Source organism: Camponotus floridanus, unplaced genomic scaffold (genome assembly GCF_003227725.1).
Source record: "Camponotus floridanus strain SB8 unplaced genomic scaffold, Cflo_v7.5 scaffold25, whole genome shotgun sequence".
Taxonomy (NCBI): Eukaryota; Metazoa; Arthropoda; class Insecta; order Hymenoptera; family Formicidae; genus Camponotus; species Camponotus floridanus.
The window spans coordinates 1-13,322 of NW_020229381.1; the positions used below are offsets into that span (position 1 = coordinate 1).

The window sequence follows — 13,322 nt, forward strand, 5'->3', positions numbered from 1 at the left end:
TCAAGACTTACACATAATTGTGAGTACCATTTACTTGCTTTAAAGAACTTTTTAAATAAAAGTTTAGCGAGTTAATAAATCGCAAAAATCCTAACTTGTGCGATTAAACATTCAATTCCAGAAAAACACCTGTGGCGACACTTTTATTGAAACAAAGGCAACTTGTTCACACGATGTGTTCAATTTTCGATTGATGTGAAACTCGATTAAAGGATGGAGTGAAAGTACGTGCAAAAATGTATAAAATCTCACCTCGCGACGATTATTCAATCTTCCGCTTCTTTTAACAAATCATTATATCGAAATATCCTGTCACACGATGCGGCTGAATATTCTTATAAATTTCGCGAAATACTATGCATATATAATGCATACATCGAGATATAGGAAGCACTTATAATTACAATATAATCATGGGATAATAAATGAGCTGTCATTTTCGATGCGAGCATCCGTGTTGTAAGAGCTTTCTTCTACAAGTTAGTTGTGCGAATGCACTTGGGAAGTTTCCGGAACTAATAATGTCAGCCACACTTTCCGTTATGTGTATTAGCACGTTCTATGTTTTTATTGTAGCCATTAGCTTCTACAGATCACATTTTTTTAAATTCTCTCGCCTTGAAAGAATTTGCTTGGACGAAAAAGAAACAATTCTCGGTGCAATGATCAAGAGCATAAAAAGTAATGTTAATGATATTTTTTCAATTTTTTATCGAATTAACTCCAGTATGTTACTCTAATGTACTGCGATATCCAAATTGAATAACGAGAATTAATATACTATTTTGAAGTCAGAGTATCTTTTCCAAAGTAAAAGTGTATAAAAGAGATTAATTCCAATCAATTATTTATTCAAGTATTAAAAATCGCATACTTATATTAAATTTATATTACGTTGCATCGACATCGATTTTGTCGTCTGATTTTATAGTGAACAACGCGCCGGTGTAATTTATGGTGTTAATAATCAAGGGAAAAACGTTGGCTCTGGTGGTGTCGCTTATTATAAAGCGCAGTCGTGATTTTTCCCGACCGTTTTGTTTTCCGCTTAAGGAGCCTCGCGCAATGACTCCTACGTTAATATGTATGAACCAGCCGGGGGATTTCTGTCGGCATAAATGCGGATAATGCACCGCTATCGTAGCCTGCCTACATTGTGTAGTTTACAAACCTGCCCTCTTTCCTTTAATCCCACCCCGAGCTTAACGTGGCGGAAATGCACGCTAGATCGCGTTCGGTACCGAAACAATGGATATAAGAAAGCACGATTGCGCACGAAAGCCCGTAAATTTGTTCGGAGCAATGATATCCGCGCGAATAATATTCTGACGTAAAGATAAATCGACTTAACGCACTGTTTGTCGCGATTAATTGTGCAAGATATATTTTTTAATAAACAATACGTATGTATAAACGGGTATGTAACTTGCATACGAATTATACGTCTGACTTTTTAGAGCAATATATTTATTATTCCGTGTACCTTGCTACTCATATCGATTAAGCTAGTGAGCTGAGAACCAATTGCTTGGAATAAATGGTCATCGGCAGATTTAAATGCGTTGTTTCCCTGAGAATCTCGTTTTACACTATTGCGGTGAAAATCGATAGAGTTTTACGGAAGTTGCGATACGACTCTTCCGTCGTGTCCGAAAGAGAGAACTTTCTAGGCATTATTAAAAGGGAAACTTTCCCAGTCGGTTCCTTCTTGTGCGTCTAATTCATTTATTAATCAGAATTTCACTCACATATACAGTTTATAATAAATACAGATTTCACTTAACGAAATCGATGCTTTCCCTTAATTAACTTTGCTTTCCTCCGTATTACACCTCCGGGTGCAGATCGTTTGCTCTTTGTCGATAAGAATTGAAAAATCCATCTATCGCATCCAGTTCAATATCGGTATATCATTAAAGGTTTTTAAAAATCGCAATTTTAAAGGTACAGATACTTTTATACAGGGTGTTTTTAATGTTCGAAAAAAAATTGGGAGGTAATCTCTTTGGTAGTTTATTGAAGAAAAATTTATATACACACTATCTTAAATTTGCTTAAGTTTTCGAAATAGAATGTTAAAGTATTTAATTAAGAATATTTAAGACAACTCAATCTTGGCCACTTCGATCCCCAGAATTGACACAGATATTTTGGAGATTTTTTCTCTGGTACCATTTTAAATCTTTAATTTATACTACCCCGATTAAAAATATTAAAAATTTAAGGAATTATATACTTGGATCTTTAACGAAGCAATTCATAACATCACACTTGGTATTTTTTAGTGTACTCACTAATCAATGAAAAAAAGAACAGATTCTTGTATTATGACAGAAGGTGATCATTTTCAAAAATTCCTATAATTTTTTTTTATAATTTTGTTTCTTTTTTATAATTTTGTTATCTTTTAATTTTGTTAACTTTTGAAATCATTTATTTAACTTTGAACATTCTATAATTTAGAAACTGTGCCGTTTAGAACACTGCATATGAATTTTTTTTCAAGAATTTACCCAAGAAATCACTTTCCGAATTTCGCAAATGTTTAAAAACACCCTGTATGCAGTATCGATATATAGACAATCGCTACCGAAATGATTTTGATATTCAATCTCTCTGATCGAAAAACGCTTGGAGATTCCTGATGAAAAAACAGATGAAATTTGAATGTGAAATCCAAGCAATTGTATGAAATGATATACAACGTATTCCCGATTCGCAAATTACGATGCGCATATTTGGCTACGTAAAATTAACTTTGTCGCCTTTTATCGTAGCCGCGCATTACGCTATCCGATGTATGAAGATAAAGAGAGCGGCATGAAAATGTTCTTTTTATCTCTTTAATCATATAGCGAATTCGATTAGCTACACTAATGCGCGCTGGTGCGCACTAAATGTTGCTTCATTCAGTTTTTTTTTGGTATTGAAAAAAGCTATTGTAAAAAACGGAGAAAGGGCGCATTTAATGCTCACTAGTGCATCCAACCGAATTCGCTAATTGTCACGTGTATGCATTATTAAAGAGGCGTAAAGTTATGAGAATACAAACAAGGCTTTCACCTTGTTAACCATTATCATGCGACGTAGAAATTTCAATGATTACATCTTTTGTCTTGTGATTCGATAAGATTTTTTTCATATCGCGATCATTTGATTTAAAATAATAAAAATTAAATTTATTTGACATAAATCCATTCGAAAATGAAATATAATTCTAAAAAATAATATCGTAAAATCTAACATTTTGTTAATAATTGCATTTTTCAAAATATACCTTGTTCGTTATATCCATAATTTATTGCACTCATTCTCAAAACAGAACAGAATAATTTATAAAGAAATTATATTTTTTGTCAAAAATGCATATCATTTTGATATAATAAATATATATTTCATAATAAACTATATTTTTTTATTTTTTAACGCAGATAACTTTTTGCATCTGCATTAAAAGAAATTTGAAAGAAAAGAAAAGAACTTCTCATTTCTTAATATTTTTACATATTTTAGAACCATCAAAACCTATTAAATAACAAATTTGAAATAAAAAATCTCTCCTTCATTAAAATTAATTTTAGAGAGAAATAAATTTTTATCAGACTTTTTTGAATATGTGCATTTAAAAAAGTCAATATTTGTAGAAAATATTTACATAAATAACTCGTGATATTAAATTTTTTTTATATAAAGATAGAAATTTTTCAAAATTGACATATTTGACAGGTCTTATGTCTCATATTGTAAAATTAAATAATTCAATTGTAATCTTATAATTAAATACACAATTCGTGAAGTAAGCGAAATCAGAATAATATTACATTGATTGGATTGCGTCATTACGTTCGATTGAAACTGATAAAAACGGGATTTAAAAAATTTAAAAAAAAAGTCGATCAGCCTGCCATTATTTCAACTCTATGATTTGATAATTTGGACATTCACGGTTGTCCGATTTCATTAATGCATCAGAAGAAATCATCATTCAAAGACACCGCATGACATTAGAAATGTGAAAGAAAATATAATAACAAAAGATGGAATAAAAGTAGAATAAAAGATGGAATAAGAATCAAATTATGGAAATCCTAAGAACCCGAAGGAGACTCAATCAATATCCGTCTTGGTTTAATTATTCAACCGACACTAGCTGTCGACTCATTGTCGCGAAAGGCTGGAAGAACGAACTCGTTACACACAATGAAAGAATTCAAGAGGACAATTGACAATGTCCTTCGTCCTATAACACGGGCAACATAACGAAACGTCGAAGTAGGGAAAACAAGTTAAAAGTGGTTGCAATTGAAAACACGAAGGATATGTTTGCAGACACGGAGACACGGACGCAGGAACGGAAGGGAAGATTCTCATCCCTCTTTCCGCGATACCGATTGTTGCCGTATCTTTTGCTTTCTTGAAAGTCTTTCTTCCGTTATCCTTTATCGCGTCTCTTTTCGCTTTCGTTCTCGCAATTGCACGTTCTTTGGCATCTATGAGAAGAGGAAATATTTCATATTTCTCTTATACATTATATATTCAAAAATCTCTCGGAATTTAATATAACTTTAGATAAATATTTTTTCTTTTTTTCCACAAATTTCTGTAATATTTCTATTCAAAGATATATTAAAGTTTTATGCGTGAAAAAGAGATAATTAGAAGAATTATATTAAGAATTGGAGATACTCGGACGAGATTTTGTAAAATGATATAACTTCCGCAAATGCACCTGCATTGATACTTACATCTATTTTACCTAAAGCACCAAGATTATCAGTAGGCACTTTTCTTCTAATCGCGTCTGCAGCATCTGCAGCTATGGTAGCAGTATCTGCAGCTATGGCAGTATCTGCAGCTATGGCAGCAGCATCTGTCACGACGATTTTTTCCTGCGCGTCTTCAAGCGCATCTACATCAGCATCGTCCAAGGCACCGTAATCAGCGAGTGCTTCTTCCCTTTTAATTATGGCAACGTCTGCAGGATTCTTTGCAATTGAGTTCCTCGTCTTTGCGATCCCGACTGCATCTCGCGCTGCATTTGTAGTAGGTGTCGTGACAAATCTATCAGCGTCAGCTGAGCGCGCAGTGGGTTCTCTTCTTCTTTTTTTTCTCGCTGCCGACAATTATGTTTCAATACATGAATGCATTTTCAATCGCGTCATTTATTCTCAGATGAAATGCAATTGTATAGATTTCTATTCCGTTGAATTCAACGAAAATAATGATCACTTATTTTGAAAAATCTTATTATATGAAACGTAATAGGCTTTCGCAAGATGTTCATTTCATTTAATTTTTCAGTATAGACGTACATTTTGCATAGAATAAAAAAATGATAGGATCACCAAGATGGAATAGTCGCGTTCGGCGGCTTAACTGTACTTAAGAAAGAGCTTTATTCTCTGGAATTAAGTCAGATAACGCTCTTTCCGTGTCTTGTAGAAGAGACTTGAAAGTAGCATCTCTGTATAAAGCAATGGAATCAATTACCGGCTAAATCCGCGGGGAGATCTTTCTTTCTTAGCTCCTCGCAGCGGCATACTAAGCGTCCGCGAGGGATACGAGGTAAATCTTTGACGTCCCTGTGACCGCTTTGAAGCTCGTCTGGTGTCAACTGTCGAGCGAGATACTGTTCCTTATCCGATTCCTTACGAGCGCAGAACGCGCCGTACATGCCACTTTCGATGCGTGTAATCTCGGTTACGAGGCACTTGCCGAGGCAGCTGATCCGGATGTAGAGTGAGATCGTGGCCGCGGTATTCCGGAAATTTTCGTCAAGCAGATTATAAGTTCCCGTCGCGGACCTTAAATCATATATTGAACGTGTTATTAAAGTCCTATTATTATGCAGCCTATCTATCATGCACATTAAGAGTACTTCCTTTACAAACTCTGCGGAAGATTTTTTTTTCTTTCGTCAAACTATGTATCTCAATAATTATTTGTGTACGGAAATGATCTCTTTCGTACAAAGAATACGAAAAGAAGCATTATTGAGAACAAACAATATTACGCCAGCTATTTCTTCCTCTCTTTACGAACCCGGCAATGAACGTGATCGAACGGTTGGATCGGAACTTTCGATGAAATACAAAGTTTTCCCCCGATTCGACGATTGGCGAATTATCGACTCGTGTTTTTCGGCGCAATCACCTCGAGATAATCTGCTGCTTATACAAGTCCGACAAATGCTCCGACAATTCGTTCCGCTCGCGCATCTGCTTGGCGATGCCATTCAGAAGATCATCGACCGACACGGTGGCGAAACCGACGTTCTGGCACAAGTCCATCTCGAAATACTCGCACATTTCTCTCTGCACGTAGAGCTGTACATCGACATCGATCGCTTTTTTCTCGAAGAATCTTGCAGGTACGCAAAAGATGATGGATTTACCGCCGTAGAAATTCTCGTTTTCGGAACAGGAGCCGCGATAAGGGCGATGATCGCGCCGATTCGGCGCCAGCGATGTCCACTCCTCGTCCAGCATGCGAAACATAACGATCGTCTTCTTCAAGATGACTTTGTCGAACTCGGAGGTCCAAGGGATAAACAACTGTTTATTGCGACCATTAATGCGCGACGATAATTCATCGAAACTTATTCATTATTATTTGTAAGCTAATAATGGTTTCAAAAATTAGATATTAATGTGTCTCGTATTTAATTATAAAATTGTAGAATATGAAAGTATTTGACTCCTTTATCTCAGGATTTCCACTGATATCCGCAATTATACCATGATAATTAGACAAAAATTGTAATTTATATATATTTTAATCTATTTCTGTGATTTTATTCTATACTCTTTATTAATATATTATTAAAAAATATTATTCCTAAAAATTATTAAAATTTGTATGCAAAGCCTAGCTAATAATAATAATAATGAATGAATGAATGAATATAATAATAATAATAATAATAATAAATATAAGATACGAAAATACTTATTGCAAAGAAGATAAAAATTGCAATGGACAAATTATGAAAGTGTAAAATACTACAAATCATTATTTGAAATTACAAAAGCTATATAAAAATTATATATAAAACTAAATATAATCTTAATTTCTTTAAATCTAAGAAATGTTCAAGATGGTTTAAGTTTCGACATACATATCTATATGAGAAATATTATAAATTATAAAATTGAAAATCATATTAAAATACAAAGAAAAAATTCACATACATTTTCCACAGCGATTTCCAACATCATTAAATGCGAATCGTGCGAAACGATGAGCGACGACATTGCTCGCGGGTAAAATGTATATATGTATAATAATTGCAATTTTATTTCATCGTCTTCTTTTTCACGTTTTCATATATGACGATAAAGTACCTCGACGATATGACCGATTAAAATCCATTTTTCGTTTTTGTTACATTTTCTACTATTGTAATTTGAGGTTTGAATGCAAGTTTTTCGCGAAACTAGCGGAAGCTAGTTGCGTCTGTTGCATATCTCGAACGGACATCGATATTAAATTCCTATTTGCACGAAGTGCAAAAAAAAATTCAATCCATTCCATACATATTTATATGAAAGCGTATAAGAATAGAATATAAGCATCATATTTGCTCAATAAAATTTGCAGCACAAATTTTACCGAATATCATTAATTTTACATATGATGAGAAATTTATACAATCTGCACAAAGAGAAAATCCTATTTAAATTGTCACATTTTATATTGAAATAACTTCTCTGCGATATAATTAATAAAACATATTTTACACAATATAATAGTACACAATATAACAGTACACAAATAGCAAAAGCATGTACATATATATATCATCATCACCGCTTAATTTGGGTTCAATTTTCCATTATTAATAAAAAAAATTCGGAAATATCATTATTTAACGCAATTTTCATATCTCAATATTACACATATCTAAATTAAATTTCAAATTAATATTCGGTTTAATTTATATGAAATCAATTAAAGATTATAATTATATACAATTTATTTATATTTGCAGACTTTAATTGTTCAAAAATTATCAATAAAACACTTTTGTTAAATAAAAAAATATTCGATAAAAAATAATTAAATAAGAAAATTGATCAAAACTGAAACTAAAGCAAGACTGTTAAGAAGACTGTTAACGTTATTGCAATGGAAGAATAGCGTTTTATATTATGTACGTAAAGTATAAACGTTTAAATAAGAATTGCTAAGAAAAGTTATTTCTTGCCTTTTTGCGAACTTTCGCGTAGCAAAAAAACTGCATTTAATGAAAGAAGAACCAATTTCGTTAAGATTTACTAAATCGATGTTTTACCACGTAACTCGCTTTCGTGATTCTGTTAATAAAAACTAAAAATAGACTTATATACATTCCTTGTCGTTCAATTCGCCAAACTGCAACAGAATGCCGCAATATTGTCGGTAATTACAGTTGCCGGATTGTTCAAGCCACACAATTATTAACTGGCTTTTATCTCTTATGCAGATTGAATAGAAATATTTTGACGATGTTAAGTATTTCATTAAAAAATTTGTGATATTTTCTCTTGAATCTTGTTCCCTTGAGAAAATAATATGCGATATTCTATGTTCGATATTATAAAGATCATCTCATTTTATATTACATTACATTCTTTTATAGTTTGCAAAAACATTACGTAATATTTTACATTTTCTATATAAAAATGTATACATAGAAGGAATCCAACGTATCGAAAAAAATTTTAAAAAAAACGAAAAATTATTATATTAGTAGTTTCTTTATAATTCAAACAATTTGAAATATTGGAAACGGCTACATTTCATGAATTATAAATGGACAATGTAATTTTATACTTGATTGGAAATTTGCATCGACGCGCCACGTTGCAGTCAAGCATATTCCTCTATTATTCTCTTTGAAAATTTACAAATGGACTGGAGTAAACTACGAGTCTTTTGTTAGAATAATATAATGTTCTGAAAATCAAAACATAATGAGAGAAAAGTTGACAGCGAAAATCAAGAAATGTATCATTTATTCCATTCGTATAAAGTGTTATTAGTATTAAAAAGTACTATCTAAAATATATCAAGACATAAAAGACATATTGATTTATGCACTCCTGGTAACAAATAAGGACATTAATATAAAGTACACGTCATATCTCGATAATAATTTTAGCATGCCGCTCGCGTTAATATTGATCGCTCGATTGATTTCACGTAACACACGAAAATTATATCATCCGCTTGTATTCGACGTCTGTTCTCTCTCGATGGCTACAATTTTCACGAGTACGATTTCTGCATCCGAAATTAGCTTCGTCTTCATTTTCCGCGTGCCTCTCAATTTCACGCGGGTGCAATTTAGCGGGGTTTCAACTCAAACTCGAAAACTTCTAGCTCTACCACTGCGCCATAAATACAAACCGACGGCTTACATCGCTCGCAATATCGGTTTACATTGCTCCACTTTCTCTCTCTCTCTCTCTCTCAATCTCTCTCTATAAATTCTTTATTTTCCGAAATGTAAAGCTATATTTTTCGTAAACATAAATCGCAGCGATACGTACATAAGTTATATTCCGGTGTGTATAACACACGGAGTAAAGCTATCGTAAAGAGGAAAAAATTCGGACAGAGATATCGATCCGATTTGTAATACATGTATGAAGTGGTAACGCGAATAAATGCGCCGTCAATGTTTAAGTATCGTTCGCGTAATGATTGCGTTATAACGGTTACATTGTTGATGTAACGCAATATTCTCGAAACTGCTGTAAACTCACGCGATGTAATTTAACGCGTAATAGTATCGTTGTATTACAGCAGAGATTTTAAGCTTCGGTGGAATAAGACTCCGTGTTGTAAACGAGTAATTAATTAGAATAGCTAATTTTAACATCGACAATGTGTATCTATTTACACTTTGCTCGTTAAAGTAAGAAAGGAGAAAAAGGAACAGACAGATTTTTTTGAAGAATTTCGACAAATTGAAGAAAAAGTATCTGGGAAAAGGTCTTTTAAACATACATAAAAATGGTCTGAACATTTCATCGACGGGTGTCCTTTCGTAGAGAGAAGAGAAACTCGGGCGGACAAAGTTCTCAGAGAGACATCGCACGTTTCACAGAGAGAATAAAGGAAAAACTCTTTCTGTATTAAAAAAGAACACCTTTGCGCGAAGATGATGTCTGCATAATGCAGCTACAATAAGGTCGCGATACGACGTTGCACATGGCAACGGCGTGTAAACCTTATGCGAACGATGCTTAATCCCTGACCGGTACCGCCGAGGCTCTTTCTTTTTCAATGTAAAGCGTGCATCAGCGGAAGTTCACAGAAGAATGGAAATGGGACGTCGCACGCGACGTCGTCCATGCCACCCTCTTTCATTAAAGCGCCGCAGTGCTGTTTGCCGCCTCCGTTGTCGGGTTGCCCGCCCCACTTATCGCTCCACCTGGTGTAACCGGTTCTTGCCAGAGAATCTCCCAACAACGTGACCCACTCACCCTCCTTGTAAAGATCGTGTATACCCAAGAAGGCCTCGTCCGGATACGCGGCGCCCATGACCGGTCCGGATTGATTAAATATCTCTAGCAGTACCTGAGGAAAAGGATCGATAAGGAAAAACCATACGCATATGTCAGCATTAATTAGATTAGATAATAAACATCAAGTCGTCGTAAATTTAAATATATATAGGTCCCAATATATAGAGATATGATACTCATCAAAATCCAGATATTCATCACGTCTTATATAAGCTACGTTACTTGATAAACTTTGAGAAGTCTCGTAGGTTCGAAAAAAATTATACAGAGATCAGATATTATCGCACATATTTTATATGAGAGCAATATTAATTCGCGATCGGATTTAGCAATTCTTACGTGTTCCTCGGCGATGGAATTGATGATGGCGAGGTGGCCGCCCTCCTCGTTGCACAACTTCCTCGCCTCGTTCCATGTGGCGGCCCTCGTGTGTATCTTATGGGCACCCATACCCATGGTGTAACGATAATCATCCCGCATCGGGGCACCGCGCATGGCGAAATTACACGTGCACAACATACCATGCACCATGACGTTCTGGTAGTAGAACTGCTCGAGATGTTGCCGCCGTTGCTGCGTCAACCAGTCCGATTGTCCGGGGATTGTCGACGTACTATTGACCGACGTCAAGCACGGACAGGCGGACCCTGGATTATTATTGATGTCCGCGTCCTGCGCATCCCTGTCGAATTTCACACCGTTGGGAACGGTCGTGGTCTTTTCGGGGGAGCCGGTGGTAGATGGTGCGGCTGAAACGAACGGTTCCTCGACAGCACCGAGTAACGCGATGCAAGCGACGAGTAAAAAGTACGTCATTCCTCCCGCGAATTTGTCGCTCTTTCGAAGATCAGTCTGTAAAACACCCGAAATCTGCGGATTCAATCATCAAGCTTTGAGAGAAGTTGCTTTACACGCAATAAAAGAAATGTCAAATTATTTATAATGATTAGAGATACGATATGTAAAAAATGAATGATTAAAATAATAATACTGTAACATAATTGTTATATAATTGTTATAACGTAAAATATAGCGAGATGTGTAATAAAAAAATATGAACAAAGAAAATTTAATTTAAAAAAATATATAAAAAATATTGAATGATAAATATTATATAAAAATTATATGTGTGCATGTGTGTGTGAAAAATATATTAATACTTTGGAAAATATATAAATAAAATTGTAAAAACCGCGAGCAATAAATTTCAATACTTGATTAAATCTTAAAAGTCTAAAGATAAAGCTCATATTATAATGATTATTATGTTTCGAAATAAATCACGAATCTTCGCACGAAATTTTCTACCTCGAAATCTATTCAGCTTGTTTTTCGAAATCTTTATATGAAGGAACACGTGTTTACTAAACCGGGATCGAAGAAGAACTAACAGGCCCTTGTGTTGCCCATCCCTACCCAACTGCTCCGAAACAGGCTAAGTGGCCGACCAAAAATACTGCTGTATTTTATCATCACCAATCGTTCAAGGACTGACAGCAGTGGTTCACAAACGATGAAGTCGTAGTTTTTCTGTATCTTCTACTCATCTGAAAAAAATCAAACTAAATCGAATACTTGAAGAAGAAACTACAAGTTCTATTAAATTTTTTGACAAAATAAAAGAATATCTTAAATGTATCTTAAATATATCTTAAATAAAAAAATTGAGATTAAATAATTCGAAATGACTGTTGAAAAAGTATTTCATGTTTCTTGTCAATATTTGTCAATATTTCTTTGACAAGGTGAAAAAGAGATAAACATTTTAAATAATTATAATATTACAAGAATTATTTGAATATTTCTATAAACTTTTCACAAACAATATTTAAATTACAAATCTTTATAAATAATAATTATTGTTTTAATACAAAATATTCACAATCAGAGTATTTCTTATACAACATGATGTCAATTATAGCGACCCAATATTTTTGCATCCTCGGCACGAAAATCGTATCTTATAATTCGTATACGAATTATAAGATACGATTTTTGTGCCATTCTTATGGTAAATTTCCGAGCGTTGCTCGGAATAAAATATAGACTAGACAGACTCGAAGTTAATCGGGAGATTTAAGATGGGCCAACCTCTACCGTGTAAACGTCTCCGTAATATAGCACTGTGAATTTCCAGGCATATAGAATCACGATTCCCTCCTTCCCCTTTCTTTCGCAGCATACATCTATTGAAAGAGCTGGTAGCTTTACATTAGATCAAAAGAACGTAAATTACCAACGATTAAATAATTTAAAAATAATTTAAAAAATTTTAAAAAAATATAACTTGATCTCTCGCGCTATTAAATTGCAGACAGACAAAAAAATTTACTTGATTGTATGATTGCATCCTGTGCTTTTTTCTGTTTTACTTGAGTCTAAAATTATTGAAAAGAAATTGCAAGAAAAATTTTTATATATTTACAGAGAAAATCTTAAAAATAAAAAATTAAAATAATTTATTTTTCATATAAGAGACAGGAAGAGAGACATATTTTATAAACTAACTAAATATAAGTAAAATTTGATTAATTTAGTGTTTAAGTCATCTTCGTCAATTTTCCATTAATTTAATATTAATTAAATTGTCCAATTTGTAATACATATTGAATGTGTTTTTAAAGTTGCCTTACATATACAGATTATATTTTATCTTAATCTTTTATATATATTTTTTATATTTAAAGCAGTATAAATTTATAATAAATAATTGTGAAACAAATGTGTAAAATTAATAGTTATAATATATTCTGCTAGATTAAATCCACTGTTAGTTAATTGCAGTGGATTTTACTTCTTTTTTAAAAC

At 33.4% G+C, this 13,322-nt stretch overlaps 2 protein-coding genes across 3 annotated transcripts; both read right to left on the reverse strand.

The window, feature by feature from the left end:
- Positions 1–3,829: 3,829 nt before the first annotated feature.
- LOC112638127 lies at positions 3,830–7,253 on the reverse strand. The gene is made up of 5 exons (XM_025409218.1): positions 7,191–7,253; positions 6,154–6,554; positions 5,491–5,804; positions 4,746–5,113; positions 3,830–4,490 (listed from the first exon to the last, which is right to left on the reverse strand). The coding sequence occupies exons 1-5, from the start codon at positions 7,251–7,253 to the stop codon at positions 4,440–4,442; spliced, it is 1,197 nt and encodes a 398-aa protein (XP_025265003.1). The 3' UTR covers positions 3,830–4,439.
- A 1,726-nt stretch (positions 7,254–8,979) lies between these two features.
- LOC105249745 (hemolymph lipopolysaccharide-binding protein) lies at positions 8,980–11,998 on the reverse strand. 2 transcript variants are annotated; one of them, XM_011255433.3, is made up of 3 exons: positions 11,823–11,998; positions 10,854–11,384; positions 8,980–10,566 (listed from the first exon to the last, which is right to left on the reverse strand). In XM_011255433.3, the coding sequence occupies exons 2-3, from the start codon at positions 11,328–11,330 to the stop codon at positions 10,270–10,272; spliced, it is 774 nt and encodes a 257-aa protein (XP_011253735.1). In that variant the 5' UTR covers positions 11,331–11,384; positions 11,823–11,998; the 3' UTR covers positions 8,980–10,269. The 2 variants fall into 2 exon arrangements, with proteins under 2 accessions (XP_011253735.1, XP_011253736.1); XM_011255434.3 differs by having other exon boundaries at positions 10,270–10,566; positions 10,854–11,366.
- Between the last annotated feature and the right edge of the window lie 1,324 nt (positions 11,999–13,322).